The 24,067-nt window shown below is 43.6% G+C and overlaps 1 protein-coding gene and 1 long non-coding RNA gene across 2 annotated transcripts; one reads left to right on the top strand and one right to left on the bottom strand.

The window, feature by feature from the left end:
• Positions 1-4,669: 4,669 nt before the first annotated feature.
• On the bottom strand, positions 4,670-10,286 carry LOC5666836 (myb-like protein Q). The gene is made up of 3 exons (XM_061652331.1): positions 9,345-10,286; positions 8,675-9,182; positions 4,670-8,287 (listed from the first exon to the last, which is right to left on the bottom strand). Exons 1-2 carry the CDS (start codon positions 9,763-9,765, stop codon positions 9,115-9,117), a joined length of 489 nt encoding a protein of 162 aa, XP_061508315.1. The 5' UTR covers positions 9,766-10,286; the 3' UTR covers positions 4,670-8,287; positions 8,675-9,114.
• Positions 10,287-11,076: 790 nt separating this feature from the next.
• On the top strand, positions 11,077-16,497 carry LOC4575979 (uncharacterized). Its single transcript, XR_009766523.1, has 3 exons — positions 11,077-11,543; positions 11,615-11,883; positions 11,986-16,497. It is a non-coding gene; the product is annotated as an uncharacterized LOC4575979 (long non-coding RNA).
• The last annotated feature ends 7,570 nt before the right edge of the window (positions 16,498-24,067 follow it).

The raw sequence follows: 24,067 nt of genomic DNA, 5'->3' as shown, positions 1-24,067 counted from the left end.
GAGGGGAAATAGCGTGGCATCACGCATGCAATAAATTACGCTGACATTAGAATGACGTCGACCGGTCATCCTCCCAGGGCAAAGATGACTGTGCTGGCGAGTTTGTGTTTTTCCGGTGATATAAATACACATAAAAAAAAACAATACAAGTTTTCGCAAAAAAAATCAAATCTCCCTTCCACAAGGCATAGAAAGCAAAACGAGCAGAAAGCGAAGGAAAAAATGACATCTCGAGAATCAAAAGCGGAAGTACATGATTTTTGGAGAAAAAGGGTCAGCCATGAGGAGGATTTCTTGGAGTGCTTCTGCACCAACCAACTGCCAACTGAACACCTCAAACACACAGGTAGGAAATAGCTAACAGATGACCTAGTAAGTACAGGAATTGTTCGGTACTGGAATGTTCGTCGAACCCCCCGTTGTTTTGTAAACTAAAAAAAATGTAGCAGCAAACTCTTCCAGAAGTGGAGATTGTCATCAGTTTGTAGCAAGGTAGAAATGTTTGTACTTGGTAGAATCAATACGTTCACAGTTTATTTCTTACTTACGGCGCCAGCAAGCTAACAGATTATTCGTATGTATCACTAGCGCCCATGAGTTGATACCGTGGTAAATTCGCCAGGTCGCACGACTTAACAACATGCCAACTTTGCAATAGTTTAACAGCATGAAAGTTCCCGCTGGTCCTTAAGCACCTAAGCAGCTTCCTCATAGTGCAATGTAAAACGCTTTTTTCTTTGTGTTTTATTTTCAAACAACGCGTCATAGATAAAATAAACGACATGATTTGTTTGAGATAAGTGCATGTACATTTGTAAATTATAAATATATTTGAGTTTCACATAAATGACTGTAAGTGACATTGCGAAAAAGTTAACCAGAAATGTCAGCCAATATATTGTTTTTATTTAAAAATAAACAATACAGTTGAGCTTAAAGCTGTTTCGCTTAAGTATAGCGATCTACAGTTTTTAGCCATATTATTTTAATATTCTACATGAATTCTACGTATTTCACAAGTATATTTAATATTTTTGATTTCTCTAGTTTTTTAAATGTTCTACCAGTGTTACCCGTGTAGGATTATGCTATAAAATTAGGTAATGTTATATATCATATATTAGGTAATCGATTTGTATGCTCTTTGAATTCTTCTCAAGTTTTCTTTCCATAGTTTTAGTGCACTCAGTAAATTTGTGTTTCTAAATTCCGCTTTTAACGCTAGTAACGCATTTATCATTATCTACATTTTTTATTTAACTAACATATAATATGTGCTTCTTAAATTTGGACTCCAAAAGAGGCTGTTACTGTTTCTCCAAAAAATCAAATAGTTCAATAATGCTACTGGATAAACGAACAAATGGTGTTCGCTGGATCATGAGAAGTATAATCGTCCTCCTTCCCACACTGTACAGAATAGGTAACTGGAACAAAGATGTAAATGATTGGTGATGCAACAGTGTTTTGGAATACAAAACTAAAATAAAAATATAGATCCTTTGGCCACAATACATGCCTACCTGTTATTTGGATAATAATGTTGTAGAGTAAAGGTATCCGGTTGTAAAATCTCTAGTTTCACTGATGAATTCTTCTCCAAACAACTAATCAGAAATGTATAAAACATTTTCTTTACTGTGCACAAGATATTGCTCGCGTCAATGTTTGATATACGAGTATCGTGTGCTTTTTAAAAAGCGCCATAGTTCCACAAAGTACCGTCTCAGCTCTTATTCAGCCACTAAGTACGATATCGGAACGAGTTTAGTTAGACAGACAAATGTTTAGTTAAACAAATGAGCTATGAGCGAGTTCGAGATGACTTGTTAGGATTAAGTGTTTGCGGTAAAAGCATTCTGTCCCAACTGCTTCTTGTGGCAAAATTGCTTCGTTGACAAGCGCATGCCGCGCTCAACCTTTCGACAAACGCTTCAGCGCAATCGATCGTAAATTACCGTCGCCCACCATTCCCAACTCCCCTTCCGCCGGCCGTCCCACAACCATTCAGCTCGTAAGTGTGCCCTGCACCGAGAGGCAGCGCAATCTTTCGTTTCCGGCCCTTTTGCTTCCATCACCAGCCACCGGCAATAATCGTAACAATAAAATCTATTTCGAAAATATTTACATCTCCGACTTTTTAATATTTTGATTGTCCCTTGTTGCGCGCGCGTATGTGTTCTCCGCATCTCCCCCATTATTGTGGCTACAGTAACAATACCAGTGATTGTGCGTATGCTGTGTGGTTTGGGAATTCCACTGCCAAACCTTCCCAGCGCATGCATTTTGCCCCGCCGCCTGCCAGCACGCGGGCAGTACCTTTCGAGAGTACCTCAGTGAAGCGTGGAAATTTCACACATGCACACACACACACACACATACACACACACACGCACCCTAGGAGGGTAAATTAAAAGCCATCCATTTGCCAATTCATCGGCAACATACACGCCAGCCAGCCCGAGCGCACTATCTGTCAAAAGTTAAATATTTATGAGCCATCAAGAGCGAGCGTGCGTACGGTACCAATCGGAACGGAGAGGAGTTCAGGCAAGTCAAGCACGGCCTCAACGGCGCGTCAAAACGGTCCTGCCAAAGGTCTCAGCTCACTTTTTTCGCGTGCATAGGAGGAGGAGGGGAAGGGGATGGGAAGAGTGTTTTTGGGCGAACCGGACCAAGTGCGCGTGAACTTCCGCTAGTAAAATCTAACAGCTGACTTCCTTCCGAGTGGCGGGCACTTTCATGGCCTATCGCAAGGGTATGCAAATCGGAGCGCTGGCTCAAGAGGCTGTATGCGTTGTTTTTTCTTTCTTAGGCGAAACGTCTTCAATCGCTTCTTGGAACGCCTAGTTTGGGCAAAATGGTGATGAAGGGAGGGGGGAGGGGGCAAATTATTTATTGTGCCCATCCGGTTTGCACTTTTATCGCGATCGCGCATGGCACCTACAGATACTAATATCGCCTAGAGCGCCGTCTGGAATTGGGCACAATTGCGAAAGGAAGGAAAACAAACATAACAGTGGAAGCAAAGGAATGAAATTGATTTTACTGCTCCTTTCGCACCATAGCGACGTGTGTTTTTGTTTCTCGGCTGATACAAAGCAGGAGTAAGTGCTGCGCTTCATAAAGTACAGACAATTGCAGAGACAATTGATGCGTCATTTGGGACCAACATGTTAACGGTGACGTCGTCAGCCGATCTTTGCAGCTGGTAAGCGCAAAAAGAATGCTTCTAATAATGTGATATTACTTATCCCTCCTCATCTGTGGGCTAGGGAAAATTCTGAAGAAAAATAGTTTTCCTTCGCCGAAAAATTCTAGTCAACCTGTCCCTTTCTGGGGCGTGCACAATATTGAGAAAATCCACAAAAATGCACCAAGTGTACACGGGGGAGCCATTTCACTGTGTGTGAAGTTCGGGTTTCTCCCTTCCTGGACAAACTCTGCACAATCCAATCTATTAATTTTTATCGACAATATTTACCTTTCATGTTGCACACTCGCTCGTCTCTGTTTTCCACCCCGTTTTTTTTTTTTTTGGTACGTTGCCTTGGCGGAGATCCATCGCTTTCGCCCCCATCTCCATCGCGGTGGAGTTTTCCTCCCACTGAAAAGAAAAACAATCATCCCTCCCACCACCTTTGTTTCTGGCGAAGGTTGCCAACTTTTATTGGTGCAACATGTCTGTACCTTTTTTTTCTGTTTGGTTTTTGGTGGAGTATGTTTGGCAACTAGGATTTAGAGCAAGGGCGCACACACTGACATCATGTTTTTATTGTGACACTAGTACGTACCAATCCTTTGTAGCAATTTGGCGGGGGTTTGTTTGCTGCCACCAGTAGTTATTTATCGTTAAAAAAGACGGTCGCCATCTACAGAAATAATAAAGTTGGAATGTTTTTCAAACCACTTTTTCCCTTTTTCTACTTTTGCATAGAGTCGTTCGCTGCGTCCCTTGGCATCTGTAGGTGAAGCTTGTGCGTCTGCGATCGATGATATGCGTTCGACAGGGAAGGACTTTCTTCAACTCGGTTGCCTTCCGTTTTTGTGACGTTATTTATTTGCCGGTTGCCGGTTTTGTGATGATAACTGGAGGAAGTGTTGCTTGCCTGTGCCTTTCACACGCTATACGGCCATTAGGGAAACAGTCAACAGACAGACACCTTCAACACACACTTCATTTGTTGCGCTAGTGGTGGGAAAGGGAAGCATTAGCAACCCGAACAAAACGTGGCACAGAAAGGTCGAAAAAGGATCGCAGAGCGAGGTCAGACCGAGCGCTGTTTGTCCTTGAAAAGGATGAAAAACGGAACGAGTAATAGGTTTTCTTATTTTGTCGACACATTTGCGCTCAAGACGTCCGAAGTGGGCACGATGACAACGGTAATTATGTTTTATTGTTTTGCGTACGACCAACGTTGACTTGAAACGGCGTTATATAGTTCAAATTACCTCCATTCGAGAAGCTTTGTGACAACATGTTTACGACTCTTTCATGGTTTGTTTGTGATATTTGTCATATTACGACACTTCGGTTTATTCTTCTTTCAAGCCATAATTCAGGCACAAAGCAAAGATTAACTCTCAACTTTCATGTTTATGCTAGTTTCTTTCAACAATGCACACCTGTAGGGGAATAAAATACAAATACAACTCGCCATTGTTTCAGTTCGATTTTACGCTTTTAGTTTAAATGCTGTGCTTTTTCTTTATTGGCTTAGCTGCTCTACTAATGATCACATTGTTTGCTTTCCTTAAACACTAACCCGACTTACTTCCAGTAACTCACAATGTTCAGGGAAAACAAAACTCAACCGATAATTACGGAGCGGAGGAGGAGAAGGTGAGTACGATGAGAATGAAAAAATATAGTGTATATTTACGAATTTCTCGGTCGGTCTCGTGGTACAGTCGTCAACTCGTACGACTTAACAACATGCCCGTCATGGGTTCATTCCCCAAATAGACCGCGCCGCCATACGTAGGACTGACTATCCTGCTATGGGGGGGAATCAATTAGTCACTGAAAGCCAAGCCCACAAGAGTGGGTACAGGCAGGTCTTGACCGACATCGGTTGTTGAGCCAAAGAAGAAGATATTTACGAATTTACGCATTTTGGTTTCTCTCTTCTCTCTCCTCGAAACTATGCACCGAAGAAAAACCTCATTTCGCATTGGTTGTTTTTTCTTCTTCTTCTTCTTCTTCGTCGACTACGGTTGTTGCGTCGAATTAGAAAATAAGACAAAATAATCATAGCTCAAAATAATAATAAAAAATAAAACGAATCCTTCTCAACATCCGTCCTTGTGGGATCTTGTTTGTTATGTGGCAAACAAAAATTGCATTTTCCGATCCGAAGGGACAGAGCAGAAGGTACGATTTTAACATTAGAACTACCGGTCATTTTGACTGATAAAGCTTAAATTGAAGTAATAAAACAAAATTCAGCTCATCAAAATGTTTTATCCAGCAGTTTTGTCATAGACACTTAAAACACTTGGTAGTTCTAGTGTTAAAAAATAAACGTAAAAAACGAATAAAAATATTACTACATACGCTTATCTAATGAGCACGAGACGTGTGGCTGGCAGAAACACGGTACAACATGGAAAAGGACCTTATTGGTTTATCTGCGTTCCTAGCTTGCACACATCTCGCGCTCTTCGTAGTTTTTGTTTAATTTTAAATGTCACAGCAATCAGCGAGAGCATTGAAAATCAACGTAGAGTGTTGATTTTGTAATGAGTGGTGGGGCGGGGAGTAGTACGCAAGGTGAAGCAGGGAAAATGCACTAAATAAAACATAGCATCGTTTAAAATGCAAAAAATAAACTAGACTGACATTAGATTAAGAAGCTTTTGGTTTCGTTTGTTCTTGTTTTAACCAAAACCACCGAACAGTCGGGTCAGTATTGTTAATTGGGCGGGGGTTATGCACATGTGTAATTGTTTTTTTTTTTAATTATTTTTATGAGACGAATTTCAATAGAATTGTTTGTTTTTTTCGAATTCGGGATACCAATTAACAAATTTACACATCCCTTCACATCCCTCAACCACAAACACACATGTCCCAACTGAAGTAATACTTTGGACCCTGATCGTACGGTGGTTATGGGAAGGAGACGGCGAAGGGGGAGAGTACACAAAGTGCTTTAATGAGATCTTGATCGAAAGCTGACCGTAAACGAAATCACGAACTTAACCTACACGTGATGGACGATAAATAATAATAGTAGAAGCAAAGTTACCACCGCCACAATCTACCCGCACGAACAAATGGGAGAAGCAAATGCAGAACAAAAAAGATTTAAACAAAACGGAAATTCAAACGTTTTTGATTACACGAGGCCAAATTTGATTATTGCTTCTTTTTTTTTGTTGTTACTTTTCATTTTGTTACGCAGTTGGCAGTTTTGATATGTTATGCCGTCGAGAGTTCGAAACTTGGAAAAAGCGCCCCCGCAAAATAGCATTTACCAATAAGGATTAGGTTTAAGGGGGTGTTTTTTTTTTGTTGTTGTTTGGATATTTGCACTAAGTAGTTTTTGTGATGTTCTCGGCGAACGACTCCTACGCTTCGCTTCCATTGATCGTGCAAATGACGAACCTCTCTATAACACAACGTCGCATTTGTTTGTTTGTTTTTCTTTTCTTTACAAAGCAATGGTTATTTCTTACAGCCAGGTTAAAATGTCTTACAATGCTAAGTTCAAACCACGGTCACGGTATCCGTTTAAGAATAGTGTAGGGTATATAGTAGTATAATGGGTTTTTGTTGTTGTTGCGTAAATCTATTTCGAGTTACTGCTTACAATCTACACGCTTTTGTAAGTAATTAAGTATTTTAAGTGTATTTGTGTGTATATGTGGTATGCTGCCAACGGGCAGAATGAAACCAATTACAATATTAAAACCGAATGTGGCATGTTCGATGCTCCTCAAAAACACAAGTAAATATGTGTTCCTATCGACCCTTCCATTACCGGATCCCAACTGATGCGATTCCTCCGTTTCTACTATTGTTGGGTAGTTAAGAATTGATATGAAACACACATACACGCACAACTTGATGTAATTATAAGATGCACAATTATGCACAAATCTTTTGGACGTCTTAAACAAACCTTTTCAATTAAATTTTCCCCACCATAGGGAAGAATTGCGGGGTTGGTTGTTTGCAAATTTTTGTTTTATAACGAAACGATTGGCGTTGTCTCTCTTTCTCTCTTTCTCTTCCTCTCTCTATCGCTATCTCTTTCTCTCTCTTAGGGATTGCTTAAGAATCAGTCATACCATAAACTAGAAGAACATTCCTATGATGTTGTATAGAGGTGCATTAGAACAGAGCTCACCAACCTTTTTTACGATCACTCACATATATTAAGTGCATTTGTTTAGTAGACTGAGTTTAATGCTTTTTGATCAAAAATATGTATCATATTATTCTAGAAAAGCCTATTGAAAATTTAATCTTGATTGTGCAGGAAAAAATTGAACTATATGTATTATAATAAGCTTTCAAACTTTTCGCGTACCACGTCTTTTTACACCACGAGCCACAAGTGGCGGACCAAAGGTTGGAGACCACACTACTAAATCCTGATCAAACACTGTTAAACATGTCGTAATTCACATCAGTATGTTTTTTCGTCACACCTCATAAAAAATTATGTCAGCTTATTAGCTCCCATGCCCTATGGTGATACTAATTTGTGAAAGAAAAAAAAAGCATAGCAAGTATCCTAAATTCATAAGCTCAAATTTTTGGAGGTGCCCGACTGTTTGTTTTCGTATTTTCAATAAATGTTACATACATTTTGACCATTTTTATGCTATTGTAGCTTGTCATGGTGATAAATAAGTAAGCTTGTTATGGTACTTAAAAAATGAAAACAAAAGAGTTGGGTGACAAATTTTTCGTATGCTGTGTACGACAGATTCTAGAGCAGCCCATGAGAGAATTATCGACAAAAGAGCGATCGACAAAAACTAATAATAACGCTAATATTAGATGTATGTGTGTGCCCTACCTTCTTTCCCTTTTCTACAGGAACAGTCCCTTCGAACGTCCGATAGTTGGCACAGGTTCTCTGTTTGCTCTTGGCATCTTGTGTCTCCTCGCCTTGCTCTTTCAGCGTTCTTTGTAGACCATCTCCATCTTCAGCATGTGAGTTTGATTTTTTTTTGCTGCATTGGTTGGAAGTGGTGGTTGAAATATTTTGCATTATAATTCATGCCTACGATACTGACGACGACACCATCGAATGCCCTACCGATGAAAATTCTACAGAAGAAGAGAAGAAAACGGAAAGAGAAACGAAAAAAAAGAAATCATATTAGAATAATAATTAGATTAATTTCAACAGGAAATGGCTGAATTTATGATGCTTAAGGTGATCTCGATGACGTTTGTGAAAAAAACAGATTGTGAAATAATGCATAGGATTTCAGCGAATCCTGATACGTTAGGCGCACTTTCTAAATGCTGTTCAATATTTTCTGATACCTTCATAAACTGTTCTTTTTTATGAAAAGTTTTAATGGGTCTTGTGCCAAAATTATTAGAACTACAGAAAAAAAACTTTAAACTTAAAAACAACACACACATACTGTCACAGATCTCAAAATAAATTCTTCAGCATGTTAACGAGACAACTGTCACACTACTTACCGGATAAACTACCAGTCCGGATACCGTCGGTGCCTGCGGGCGGAGTCCTTTGGACGCGCCGCGCGTAGAAAGTCGTATGAAAAACAAATGCACCGTCTGGTTAATGCACAGCCCACGGACCGGCCCCCAAGGAGGGTTTGGTTTCGTTTGAAAAAAGATGGATCACAGCCACATACACCACACCGTACGCCGGTGCAGAGATTGAACGTCTCACTCGCTTGGGGTTTAATGTCTTGGGGTTTCGATCGGTAGTCGTCCTCCTCCTCCTTCTTCGTCGTCTTTGTGTCGGTAGAAACATCGCAGAAAATGGTGACTTATGTTGCGGCAGTAGTAGTTGTAGTAGTAGTTGTTGTTGTAGATTCTCAGCGGCTTTGGCTTTCTTTTTTTCTTTTTTGGTGCAGATGCAGATGCTACAAAGCGCGCACACACGCATACACTGTTTAACAAATTTTTCGGAGCAGCAGGAGCAGCTTGCTGCAGATCGTACACCGACTGCAGGCTGGATCATCTAAACCGCGCAACAACCGCAACGACACACACAAACACACACACACACACACACGCACAGACAGAGATGATTAGTTTCAGGAATTAGAGAGACCCGGCGGGGCACGCGACCCCTAGGCGACCGGTGGCGTTTCGTTGCGATCGTTCGGCGAGGCATACTTACTGTCCAGCAGATGACGGAACAGGATGTCGTGCAGCACTGCCCGGACCACCTGGAACCGTTGGTGTTGGTGATGGTGCTGCTGGTGCTGCTGCTGAGTGGATCCGGCTGCCGAGACCATCGACGGGATCTGGGTGTTGGTGGTTGTTGATGGTGGCATTGACGCTGCTGGTGGTTGCGGTGTTGCGGCGGTGACTGTGGCGGCGTTCGGCCCGGCAGTGCCCGGGGCGGCCGTGTTGGTGGATATGGCGGCTGATTGTTGCTCCAGCGCGAGCTGCTGCTGGTGGACCAGATTCAACTGGGCCTGCAGGTGGTACTGCTGCTGCAGCAGGTACTGCCTCTGCAGCACCATCTGTTGCTGCTGCAGCAGGCGCAGGTTTTCCGCCTCGTCGTCCAGCGACGGTATGTAGAATGCGATTGCCATCTTGCACCAGTAAAACAAAAAACGATCCACCCACTACGCTTTCGGATAGATTGCAGTTTTTTTTTAGTGTTGAATGATTTGAACGTCGCTCACGCTTCACTGGATTCACAACACAGTCACACTGCCCTTCGCACTGGGAAAGCTAACACTTGGCACCGATCGACACTGCACCGATGCAACAGATGCATTCGCGAAACGTTACCAGCAAGCTTTTGTGTTGTTTTTTCATGCAACGGTAATTTGCTTGTCTTTTGTTTTGCTTTTTCTCCTGGCTCCCAAAAGGAACCTTTTTATACTTTCGTGTCAAGCCCGATTCACTGGATCGCACGTCGATAATACTTTTTCGAATTCTATACGTTGCAACACGGGCGGGAAATATTTGCCTCTTCACTACAACCTTGCTTCCGGTCGACGACACTGGCAAAGACAAAGAGTCGCTGGTCGCTCAGGCAGGTGGGAAAAACACATCCGCATGACTCGAACGTTGGACGTAAACTAATGCACGCTCCGCGGTGCAGCGCTGCAATATACCAGAGAAAGGAGCAGTTCTTTCTTCGTTCGGGTGTTGTTCGATTTCCCAACTAACTCACCCGAGACGCAACAGGCCCGTTCACGTGCATGCAACAGAGTGAGAGCGCGCGCGAGCGTGCAAGCGAGCAGGCGATACCCGAGCGAGCGAGAGAGCCTACAGTTCGGGCCCTCTTCGGGTGTCGGTTGCTCGAGAAGGCGCAAAAGCGTATCGCTCGCTCGCTCTCGCACTACACCTGGAACAAGGGAAGCTGGTTGCGATTAATCGCAATTGCGATGCGTTTTTTGTCTGGGTCGCGCTTTGGAGGTCGAGAGCAAACCCAATCATTCAAAACATACCGAAATTTCGCTCCGAAGAGATGCATTTGAACGAAACGAGAGCCAGAGCTAAAGAGCGAGAGAGAAATGGTAGGACATGGTTAGAATAAGATGGTTAAAGGTCGATTGCGGAAGCAATGTGTTCTGTTTTCGAGTGTAACCGGGTTGGGAAAAAGGGGGTATTGGGAGAAGAATTTGGCGCTGAACTCAGCAAGGGCTCCTCGCGCTTGAATTGACTGATCGCGGGCGGAAGCGTTCTCTCTCTGTCTTTCTCTCTCTCTCTCTCTCTTTCTCTCTCTTTTTCTCTCTCTCTCTCTTATTTTCTCTCTCTCTATTTCTCTATCAATCTTTACCTCTGTCTCTCTCTCATTTTCACCTCGCTTCATTTACCATCCTCCCGACCGTAAATGGGTGCTGCACAGTTGATAGCATAAATAGACCAAAAACGTTTGAATATGAGTTGCATATTACACCGCAGCCGCTTCCTTTCGATCAAACACAATCCGTCCCGCGCGCTCGCTCTTTTTCATCCTCTCTCTCACTTCTTTTTTGTTCTCTCTCTCTCTCTAGATTAGTTATGCTCTCTTTTTCCCTCGACCAAGTTCTCCGTAGCGCTTACTGCCCCGTTGATCCGCACGCTGGGTCACACCGCTTGGTAACGTCCGTGTCCCGCCCGTTCGTCGGGACTCTGTAGCGCGCTCACAGCAAAACGTCTGCTTCTTTGTGTGATTGCTGCCCGGTGTGTCACCGCTGAGGATGGTGGTTTGTACCTCACCCACCTCAAATCTCTCGCCCCCTTTCTTCCATCGCTCGCGGTGTGCGGCGGTAGATTTCGGTCGGTAGTTTTATTTCCCTGTCGCCGGGCTGACTTTTGTGTGCATGTGTATCGGCAAGGTGTTTGCCACTTTCTGCACCCATCCGGCCACCAGCAGGTAGGTTTGACCCTTCGCTGGTTTCCTTCAGCTCAACTACCGATACTGACCCGTTTGCTCTCGGCTTGCAGGGGCGCACGACAATGTGTGTCGCCAGGACTTCCTGTTTCAAGGGCTCGGAAGGTCAGTCGTATATCGGCAGCGAAAAACCTACGCTGCCCTATCCGTTTGGGTTACTTCTCAATTTACTTTGCGGCGCGAGAACCACCCCTTCAATCGGAAAACAATCAGACCCTGGTCAGGTGTCAAATTTTGAGTGCGCCTGCTATAGATTTCCTAAGAACGATTGTCACATCCAACAGGCATGCATGCGACCACTGGGCACTCGGTGCATAATCCGGTACGTAATGCGAAAATGTGTATTCCGTCAAAAAACTGAGTTTGTTTTGTTTTTTTTTGTTTTTTTTTTTGCAAGCTGCGTGGCACAAACATACCGTACCAGAACGTTTTATGTGGGCCTCTCCCGTACACAGTCGTCGCTCGTCATCTCGCTTTCGTGATCGTTTTCACCCACTTGCAGTGCACCGGGCTGCTGGTGTCAATGGTTTGGAAAAGCGTAGCTATAACGCCGTTACGCCGGGAAAGTCCCATGATGCTGCTGCTGTCGGCTGTTGACGCGAGCGCATATTGTGCTTTGATATTTTATTTTTAGGCAAAACGCTGTGGCAGCACGCCGTACAATTGGTAAATTGATTGGCGGGCAGAAACAAAATAACTAGCCGGCACTATTTTTCTAACGTTGGAATCATTTCGTGCTTGCGTTGTTGAACCGATTGTGATTGTTGTTAAACCGATCAAGTGCTGTGGCGTGATTGACAGGGATTTTCATTCGGTCGATTCTGCCTTCGCAGCCGCTACCGTCTCCGCTGCTGCTTCTGAGGTATAAAATTAAAATAAAATAATGGCCCTTCGAGCTGGATCCACCGAGTACACACATGCGATATCTTGCACCATCATATCTCCCACGTGCTGTTGCGTGTAGAGAAAGGCAACAGAAGCGAAGGAGCGGCAAACGGATGAGCGATGAGAATAGGTGCTGCTGTTGTCGCGTTTTATGTTCGTCACTTACCGTCCTACCATTCCTGCGCAAGGCCTTTATTTGTTGCTGTGGGTTTGATAATGTTTATTTTTTTCTTTCTAATTTCGCTCTCGTCCGTGATTGCTACTGTGTTGCGCTCGGACGCATGGGGAACATCGCCCTGCACTGCGATTATGGAAAGGTGACTTAATTCTCGTCTTGGCTATCTCTTTTTCTTACCTTGCTTGCCCGAAAACCAGGCAGCGTCTTCCCTGCCTCCCATGGGAAGTTTCGGAAATTGAGCCCAAATGTACGAGGAGAAACTATCCTCTGCTGTGTTCTCTTTTATTTTGTTTCTGTTGTTGTTTTTTTTACGGCATGCTTCTTCGTCGTTCTACATCAAACTGTCCCTTTTCCCACCACCATCCACTAAACCCTCCACGTCGCTGTTCATTTGTAATTATTTGTATATCTCCTTTCTATCGCTCTTTGCTTCGCATGCTTTCCTGCCCTTCGGGGCCTTTCCTTGACCGTTTCATTCGTGTTCTCCGCTTTATAACGCTTGCCGTGCGTTTCCCGGTTGCGGATGTGTTTCACTTTTCAACCTGCGTTCTCTGCTCCCGGCCCGCACCGTTTACGAAGAGGATGAGTTTTTCCCCCCCCCCAAACGGTCTTTTTCTGTTTAAGTTGTGTGCTGTTGTGATACACCGAACACATGAGGTAATGCAACAATACACACACACATGTACACTGGACATTTGGGGCTTTTAGGTTGTGTTTTTTTCAACTTCGATTCGGTTTTGTCCAACGAAAGGGAAGAAATCAATTGGATGACTAATTAAATCAGAGACGCGATACAAAAGCAATGAAAATAAGTTGGAAAAGTTGTGGATGCTACGGAAAAGGGTGTTCCCCTAGCTGGGGTGACACAAGCGTGGGAATTTATCGTGTAAGCGAAAAAAAAGCGAGTTATTATAAACTCGTATGCGAGCTGTAGCGGTTTATTTTAAATGTTTGCCATAAAACAATCAACTGGAGGAGGCTTCGAACTTCAAATTACGCTTGACAGCTTGTTGGGAGCGGACAGCAAGAATAAGACAGAACGCGCAGAAACGCGCAGTTGCTAGCGATCCGACAATCCCTTGACGCACACGTTCCTGCGCGAAGGAGAAGGCATAAGATAATGGAAAGATCAGCGTGATATACATACACATAAAATCGCTGGCTACTGGTTTTCGTTTTTACAATGTACACACGGTGGAGCTCACGGTAGCGGTAGCGGTACATCAGAAGAGCAATGTGAGGGGGATTAAAATTGGGTTACGGAAGGTGCCGGTCACCTGAGCGAAGATTGAACCAGAAACAGAACAAGAAAGAAATTGAGAGTGAGAGAGAGAAAGAAAGAGAAAGAGAAAGAGCGAGAGAGAGAAAGAAAGAGAGAGATACAGAGAGAGAGAGAGGGAGAGAGACAGAGAGACAGAGAGAGACAGATAGAGAGAGAGAGAGAGAAAGAGAGAGAGAGATTGAAATTAAGATAAAAATGCAGCAAATGGTACCAAACGGAGACAATCTATCGAGCTCCCAACCAGCGTCCTTGCTGTGTCCGAAGGAACGTACATAGCTTGTGAAACCGGTTTACCCTCAGCGATACCAAGTGATAAGGCTCGTCATATGTCCGACTATCCTTATGCAGATGCGCATGAAATTTACATTACCCGGTTCATCTCCTGTTACGAGTCTTCCCGGTTTTTGGGGGCTACAAGATCCCTGTAATGGCCCCAACGTTCAAGTAAAAGCAAAGTAACAACAATGGATTGAAACACCGACGCAGTCCCTTAAGCCTCCCTTTCAACGGAAGGAGTTGCGTAGCTTCCTCAGGTGAATGGATCAGTAAATGGCTGTTAAATTGAGTTAACCATTTTAACCTTCCCCAGATCTCCAGGGGCCAGACCTCTCGACCTCGATCGGCCACCGGTCTAGAACACGATCGAACATGTTCGAACAGGAATAAATGATAGTTTGATGAATAAAGCCTACGTCGTTCAGGCGGAAGACGCGTGTAGGAAGCTGAAACAGAAGGAAGACCCAGGTCTGGCGAGTACCAGTTGAATGTTTCGCTTCTTCTATCCTGTATGCCGTATGCAGTATGTTCGGCGTGTTGCAAATTTAAACTTGTGATGTGCGTTTCGGAGCGTATTAACGGCTCCTTTGCCTGGAGTTAGCTCCGCACTCACGGCTCCGGACTAATGGTGCAATGGAGACGATATTGTACGATAGCGTAAAAAACGAATCTAGATTTTAGCGAGAGTAGTAACTACCACCCGATGTAATCGCAGTATTGACAGTACGTGCATGCATTGTGTGGTATTCGTTGGTCCCTACTCACGTATAACATTTCGTTCTCGGATCATCCGTTCTCAAGATATGTAACTGTATGGTTTGTTAAAGATGTTCAAAACATAACTTTGAAGAAATGTATCAAAATGTTGTTGATATACTATTTGGAGCTTTAGCTATTTACCGGTTGATTTGTACGTCCAAATCCTCAAATGAAAGGCTGTGAAGCTGCTGTCAGTATATTTTATTGCGTGAACGGACACTATCGGCCGAAATATTAGACCGAGTTTAATTATTGGCTTTGATTAGTTTATGACTAAAAATTATGTAAGTTCTGCATTTTTCAATTGATATTCCTGTTTGAAATTCATTTGGAAAGGAAATATTTTGGTGCACTGTTTTATAACCGACTCCAAAATCCGTTGATGCGGAACCGTCTCGGGAGCCGTTGGTTGGAGCTGGATATTTGGAGCCGTCCCGTCCATTACTAATTTAAACCTCGCCCAAGCTCGTGCGAGGGCCGGAGCTACACATTTAGCAGGAAAAAACCCAAAACAACCTGGAGAAACTGAAAAAGAGTGAAACATCGGTTTTCTATCCTATCGAAGTCATCGATCACTAGGGTGACCAGATTGTTTTGTCCGTTGTGGCCATGTTACTTGGGGTAGATGGAATCAATTTGTTTTCGTTGCCTGCGCGTTATTTTACATTTAGCTCTTAAGTTTATTTGCATTTAAATTAGAGAAGCGAAAAGGAGTGTTTTAATATTATTATTCTGTTCGTTTGCCTTAAAATAATATCTATTTTTGGTATACATGTTGTATTCAAACGAAAAATGGCTTTATGTGAAATTCCTATCGGTATAGATACAATTATGTGTATGCACAATTTATATTTTCCTGCTTTGGTAAAAGCTGCCAACTCCATTACATCTACCCAATATGACTTGCCATATCTACCCAAATGCTCGTAGGAACACAAAAAGAAATGTCGGTAGTTGCGAGGCAATATAAGTTGTCGAGATAACCTTCTATTGGGATTTTCGTTCAAGACAATGGTTATAAATGCGTAGTGCATTTTTACTTTCTTGATAAAAAAGCGAGAAATCTGTTTTGTTGTTATGAAAAACAAGATAAAAATTACTTCGGAAATTCCGAAAATAAAATGGCAGAAATGGAACAAATCTTTCATACGTTAAAACGGAGCCGTAATTACACAATTTTTAAACGTATCAAAACTTTATACCAGTGTATTTAATTTACAGAATCACACTTTTATTTTACACGAAATTTGATCTGAAAAAGTTATCCATATTCTAGATGATCGCAACGAAACAACGACTGCAAAAAGTATTTGCATCTACACTGAATGGTACTGCAAATTGTGTAAGTAGTTGTCCAATGGGTTTGAACTTTTTTTTTATTGAAATGTTTTCAGACATAATCAAACATAACAACAATCGTAGCATTACATGGTTATAAAAATGAGAGAATTATGGTTATGTGCGCCATTCTGAATTGCCATGGTAGTGAATGGTTTGTAAACATTTGTTTCTATAACAAACATATTGAGCCTTTTAAAATTAGCTGCGGTGCGGTGAAAAACTCATCGTTTGACAGATAGAGTGTATCTATATAGAGTGAAAATGGTTTGTTGACTTTTTATTCTGGCTTGTAAAAACTCTTAAGATGCGGACAGTTGACGACAAACAAAATTGTATTCGTTCGGTCAACTACTTTTGCAGGCACGATGATTGATGTTTGTGCACTAGAAAGAGCTAAATACGAAGGGATCGACTGGTGTTTCATACTGGATTGCAAGGAACGCTGAGAGCAGCAGATTCAGAACGGATCACAAAAAAAGCTTAGGAGAGCAAGTTTAGATTGAGCCGATGGAGAGAGCAACAGAATTAGACCATATCGAAAAGAACGGTGAGAGCATCAGGTTCAGATCGTATCACAGCAACAGGGTTACATTCTACTCGCTGGGGTTGAACTAAAGTAACACCGTCCGGATGGTTACACACTGGAACAGAGCGTACCTATCAACTTCAGAACGTAACGCGCATCGTTAGTATCAATAAATCAGCAGTTCTGGTCACTTTGTTTACCACAGTTGTGTTCTTCTGCCCCCGCTATGTGTATGCGTTCATACAACGGCGACGATCGCAAATCTTATGCGCTAGAAGCTGAAGCGTCTGCTTCTTGCAGTCTCGCTTTTATTGCCTTCTTTCATCTTCGCAGTGCGAGACAAGTAGAATCGAACAAACACAGTAGGGGGGCTCGGGCCGACGTCCGAAACCGGTTTCGTCCGTTTTGGAAGCAGTTGTGGAACACGTGCAGCGTCATCGAAGCAATCATTAGTATCATCGTTTCGTCACTGGATCGCGATCGCGCGCAGTCCGGTTCGAAGGACCAGCAGACCGTCCGTGGAACGGTTGATGCGGAAAAGAGAAAAGCGAGCGAACAGAAAACTCAAAAGAGGTAAAGCAATAAACCTTACAGACGAAGCTGTTGTGTCGCGTGATGTTACGAATGGAAATTGGAACCATTAGCCGGGGGAGATGACGCTGCGTGGTGGGAGGGATATGCAGGGATATGTTGCGGAGGGAAGCACTTTAAACAAGATACGAAGAACCACACCAGGAGAATGAAAATATCAAGTTATGGGTGTTTGTGGATGCTTTCTAGTTGTTTTTCTTAGCCCCCTGTGTTTGCTTCTACTGGTATCGCCGCTTTGCTTTTGCCCTGTGTTTGCCCTCAGTAAAGGGTAAACGCGTAAAAGAGATACAAATATGGGGGATCAGTGTTTTCAGAATTCGTAGCTGAGAAAGTGAAACGGCACGAAAACAAAAGGACCAGCGAGGGCTAAACGTTCGTCTACGCTGTAAAACGGAGCATTTCATCGAAAGCTAGCGTGGCCACTTTTGTGGTGTCTGGTGCAACATCGGTAATTGAAGCTGATGTGTGTTCGCGCACAAACATGTCGGTACCTGTTTTCAGTGAGTTATCCAACAACCAACTCTCACGGGGCCCTGAGTGCATGAGCAGAACTCGGAACTGGATGTTTTATGAAATTACTGACGCAAGCTGTAATAATCTCTGTCCTAACTAGGGCCGGATACGGCTTAACACTTCCTGCAGCCTTCAATTGCTGGCATCGAAGCTTCGCTAATGCGCATAACATTAAACACCAGTGTTACTCTCTTCGTATCACCATCGGGTTTATACATAACCAACGTGTGCAAAATTTCCTCTGCCTACTGAGTGGATCCCATTGTTTTCTGTTGCAGCAAAACAAATGGTGCTAAATAGCCCGGGTGCTAATGGGTCACCTTCCGCTGTTTCACCGCACCTTATTGGTTGCATCCAGAGTGCATCATCGCAGCGCAAGCTGCTGTGTTGGCTTGGGCTTGATGCTTCGTAGGGTGTGTCCAGAGGTCAGAATTGCTTGGGTAAACTCTCTTTCTTTCTCGATTAGCCCCTAGTTTTCGCAGACTGTATAGGACACAATGGGACCTTAAGTCTTTTGAATTGTTGGCATGGAATGCCCAGAAAAGAAAGGGTTGGTGTTTGCCGACGGTGTATTTCTTTACATTGGGCACACATACCATTCCGCACAAAGGTCCGATCTTGAATCGGGCGCTAAATGGATTTGGCTTGATGCGAGCTAGGGTAGTGCACTCCTTCAAGTTTGCAAATTGCCTATCCCAAAAAAGGCCTGCGCAGCCTCGCCATACACGCACAGGTAATGTATTATTTTATGACGCTTGATGGTATTTGCGTAACGCTTGCGTTACGTTTGCTCAAGATTACCGTCTGTCGGACCACCCAGGTAGTGTCACTCCGTGTGCGTGCGCATAGTGTACAGTCGGCTGCAGTTGGGGAAGGCTACACCACTGTACGAACTGTCAAAATCGGTTTCGGATAAGCTGCGAAGTGACGGGTTACGGGGCGTCCATTCTGCAGGTGAGGGCAAAATAGTGTCTGTTGGAAGTGCATCCTAAGTAAATTGAATTTATTTCACGTCAAATTCAATACCTCAATCAAAACAAGAATATTGCTCGTTCGCCCCTTCAAAGGACTCCCCAGCGGAGAACTTCGATACGGAAAAGGATATCCCTCAGGGGTGTAGTTGCGGGTAGGGTTTTCAGTAAACAAAAGATTTGCATAACAAATCGAATCGCACAAGCAGGTTGGTGCGCCTGTCCGTCCTGTCCTGTAGGCGTGCAGGATACAAGGGGTAGTCGCGTGTGTTCGAGAAAAAAGGGGTCTTTACTACGGCAACAGCACACGAGTGTCTCGACTTTTCTGTGACGATTGACGTTTGGATGATTGTTTTCCGAAATTGACTAGATTGCATATATTTCCCGCGTGTTGCGTTGAGTTAGAATATGATTGAAATTCGAGGCAACCTGTAGGAATGAGAGTTTGCGTATTTGCGTTTTTTTTTTTTTGCAGATGTGAGTCGTGATGGTTAAACTAGCTCTACTTCTGGCACACTCAAAGATCACGAACGAAGGCGCTTTACTTCAACAAACCTAATCGGAACACAAATTAACACACTAACCTACCCTCGGTTAGTGCGATTTGGGAGCTCTCGAGCGTTGTATGTGTGTTTTTGGTAAAGTAAATAGAACTTTTTATACAGGATATTAGGAACCGCAGGACACGGTACAGCTCCGCGTGTTTGGTACACGCGCGCACTCGTCCCGGTAATGGTTCGCGGTAAATATCCGGAAATTGACTAATCATCGGTCACAATCTCGCATAGCTGTTTTATTTATGAGAAATAACAAAAAAAACACATATACACACACACGGACTCTACTTGACGTCGTGCTGTTTTGGTCGCTCGTGAATGTCCTTTCACTGCACCAGCTAGGGTGGGTAAGGTTTAGATTTTGCGTGTCCTTCTCTCGGGTGCTCGCGTTCACCCCGCGTGAGTGTGCCGCTCAGCGTGCAGCGTATGCTCACTTCGAGTGTTGGCCGCAAGGAGTCGAATGTCCTGCTGTGGGCCGGACACACGGGCGAGCCGGCTAGTTTTCACTCACCTGCAATACCGGAAAGGGGAAGCCGAACGCGCGCGCGCTGGGAACGGTACGCCCGGACGACGCTCACGTCAATCATCACTCCATCAAAGTCATCAAATTCGATGTTTTTATGTCCGATTTTCTCGGCATGAGTTTTCCAGTAACAGCAACAGCCACGCTTTTGAGAAAAGAGGTTTAAAAAAACTACAATCAACATTAAACTAGGAACGAATTAGGGGTTTCATTTTTCAGCAATTTTTTTTTCTTTCAGTGTACCTCGGCAGAGGATTGGTGAAAAAGTGCAAACGAAATATGACCGACTTGTAGCAGAGAAAGAGCAGACACCGATAACACGTTCACGTTGCACTTAGAGTATTCTAAAAAAACAGCCAAAAGTACAGCCAGCAGCAACAAAAGCACGCGCTAGTGAAAAACTAAACCATAATGAGGCGAATCGACGAAAAAAACCACATTCAATACAAAAAAAATCTACTCAATCATCATGCTGGGAAAATGTATGTCTTACAGCGATTCTCGATCCTGTCGTCTCATTGCTAAAAATGAGCCGCGAGCTCTTCTTGCCCCTGTTCGTCAGTGCGTTCGCTGTTGGTAGTAATTTGATAGGTCATTTCCGGTTCGCGGAAGAATCCTGCGATGGTATATTTATTTTTATTTTTCCCAAAACCTATCGGCCTATTGTTTTCGCGGTGGCTAAAAGTGTGCCCGGCTGTGGTCCGGCATTTTTTTGCTTTCTGCGTTCCATAAAAAAATTCTAATTGCACTCCAATCATTTAGCTCTTTGATGCGGCTGTGCGTCCCGAGTTTCGGGTTCGCTCGGGCTCGGTGTTGCTTGCTTTATTGAACGGTAATAAAGCGTGTGGGGAGAGTTTTTTTTTGGGTTCCGTTTCATCCACTCTCGTGTTTTATTTTATACGTCCACCGTCAGGTTTAGGGACCGTCACACGAAAGTTCACACGATAGGGTACGTAGGGTGATGGTGGTTCTGTGTATTTTTTTTCCAAGGAGATGTTTTATGGTGTATTTTTCTTAGAGCGCTACTGCTGTCAGGACAAGCATCGTCAACAATACTTTCTTTCCAGCTTAGAGTGAGCGCAGGACAAAGTCCTGGGAAATGGAACGGCATAAGGACCTACTTAGGAGAGAAATTAACGAAACAATAGTTGTGTGACCATCTGGAAGCCATTAGATTATTTTTTGCCTTCTGGAGCACGATCATTATTGAAGGTTTTTGACGAGTGAAGGCAATCGACGTTTTTCTTTCTTTGTGAGCCAATAGGCATAATGTTTGTTGTGCTATAAAAGATATCTCAAGTCTGGTTGATGTGACTAAGGGCGTTTTCAAGCATCTTTAAGAAAGAATATTGTGCATTGAGAGCGCTTGTTGATGTAAAACTAATTATCGATAGTTTAATATGTAATATGTTTAATATGTGATAGGGGTGATGTGTTTTGATTTGAATTTAAATTTCATAAAAATTTGGGATCATGACCGGGATGCTTAAAAATGCTGCTTACTTGTTGATTTTTGTTGATATAACAAGAAATTTCCATCGGTCCCGAGGTATTCGAACGATGAACGACCATTTCCGTCATAGGTTCAAACCTCGTAGACACCCCTCCCCCTTCACATACACAATAATGAATATTTTGCTATGCCTACAATAACAAGTCTCTGATAGACAAGTACCCTAGCGGTTCAGACATAATTAGACGGACTACGATTCTTCTTCTACGGAGAAAACGAAGAATTATATAAACTTCCTATTATGTTTTTATGCAAAGGCATTTGTTGTGCTGTTTTACTGCCAATGTTTTTGATGCTGGAACCTGGACGCCTCAGCGGTCTTATATTATTTTTTTAATGGAATCAATAACTTTTTAGAAATCACTTTTTAATACCCAAATAGAAATTTCGACAAGCTTTTCAGTGTTAAAAGTTTAGTTGAATGCCTAAACTGAATGCCTCTTCAAAACTCTCAATAACTTTCATCGTTAGCGCTCTGTCCAAAACCCGACACAATCTAGTCGGTTTAAAGTGGCCATCACGCGAGGGTGTCATTTTATTGTTTTCGATCAGCTAGCCCGATAGTGACACCACCAGCAACAATAGTAGCAGTAGCAGTGCCTCACCACCCCTATCTTACACGTCTGCAGCCCTTGCAGAACGCAGGACGAAGAAAACAGAATAACATAACGATTATCTCTACCGTTCACAGTCGATTTGTTAGTGCGCACTTCATCACCCTCACGAGTCTCATTTAGAGGTATATTCTTCAATTGAAAGTATTAATTAACGCACCTACATACACAGACACACCCACACAACCACACCTGGTGTCTTAGAAGTACGCACTTGGTATTTCACCGGATGAAGCGGCCGTGGGAAACAAATTCCCACCCTCCGGCCCAACGCATTATAAAGGAGCGTTCGATCGCACTGTCAATACCCCCGTTTGCTTTTGTGTTGTGCGTTAATCTTTGATTAATTTGCTTCTCCCTCTTGACGGTAAGGCGAAGATGACGGTTATTTTGTTCTTGTTTTTGTTGCTACGGTCTGTCAAAACGCTGTTGCAAGGGAATGTATCCCCCCCCCCATCACGAACGAATGAGTCATCCGAGTGCGCTGTCCTTGGACGCGATGGCGAAGCAAAGAAGCATTTCTTTACGCCAGATGGCCAGGTGGCGTAGCATTGCATTACCGTGCGGCGGTGCATAATTGCAGTTGCCCGTGCCCACCTAACCACCTCGAAACGGGACACAGTGTTGCCATATTTTAGCACATTCCAATTATGCTGCTCACGACACCTGGGTACGGGTATTTCTATCGATGCACGCCGTGACCATGGTGCCGTGACCGGGATCCGTAGCACGCTCTAAGATGCTTACGGTTCAGGTGTTGGGTGCCGTTTGTTATCGAAAACAGTTCGAGGACGAATATTAAAAGCAGAATAAAGGACGCTACTAAATGTCTTTCAAAACAGCGCGGGGCACGGAAGGCTTGTATTATTCCCCCGTTGCTTTTGTTCCTGTCGCCCGTTGCATAGGCGATGGCGGGCGTGCGATTTGTTTCAGCCTGCACCGTACCGTTATGGATGTCCTTTATTGCGGAGATAATTGGCTGAAATCGCATCCTTGGGCGCATGAAATCATCAAAGCGCGGCAACTAAATTACAATGTTATTAATTTTTGCATAATATCCGCGTTGCGGAACGCGCTCGCAACAGGATAAACGCGGGGTTGTCGCGAATGGAGCAAGAGCAAAAGCTACAACAACAACAAAAAAACACATCACAAACACTCTATGTTGGAAATTAGCAAGGATGGCGTAGTGAAACACAAACGAAAGAAGAATAAAATAACAACGAAGAATTACAGGAAAAACTCTTTCGCATAGGAACAACGGTTCAAAAAAGTATAGTACAGTTCGCGCGAACGATATGAATATTCATGAATCATCGCCTGCTGTCTGCTGCTCCCCATTACCTGATGCGCACTGAGGAGCAAAACAATAACAAAAATGGGCGACACGCGAACAGGATCGCCGTGCGGATAGATTCACAATTTTCCGGTCGCGAATTCCTACGATGGAAAACGGGCATGGAGGGGGAATGGACAATGAATGGTGCGGCGAAGGGGAGATGTGTATTGTGCTTTGGAGCTGGAGCCGGACAGGATGCGCGTCTCGGTGCGACCATGCATGAGCAACGGCCTGTCCGTACCGGGAGCGGTGTGGCGTGTGCCACGCGCGTCCAGTCAACCAGTTGGGAGGACGGTTTGTGATTGATCCAGGGAACCAGTCGGTAAGGGTGAAAGAGTGGGGTGGGGTTGAGAGGGAGAGTGTAGAGAAGCTGAAACAGTATGGCAGGCCGGCAGAAAGCGTAGTTCATTTGTGGTCAGTCAATCGTGGCCGAATTGTTCTTTATTAGTGTTTCAAAACCATACGCGCCTAAAGGTAGCCACTGCAGCTGACGAATACCAACATGATGCAGGGGATCTCTACGAGCTACTACAATTGTTTGTAATTGAGTTGGTGTAACATACACAAACATGAGGAGATATGATTTGCCTAACCGTACTGATGGAAAAGATCAATACCGACATGTAATAAACATGAAA

This window comes from Anopheles gambiae, chromosome X (genome assembly GCF_943734735.2).
Source record: "Anopheles gambiae chromosome X, idAnoGambNW_F1_1, whole genome shotgun sequence".
NCBI classification, from domain to species: Eukaryota; Metazoa; Arthropoda; class Insecta; order Diptera; family Culicidae; genus Anopheles; species Anopheles gambiae.
This window is presented reverse-complemented; position numbering and strand designations above follow the sequence as displayed.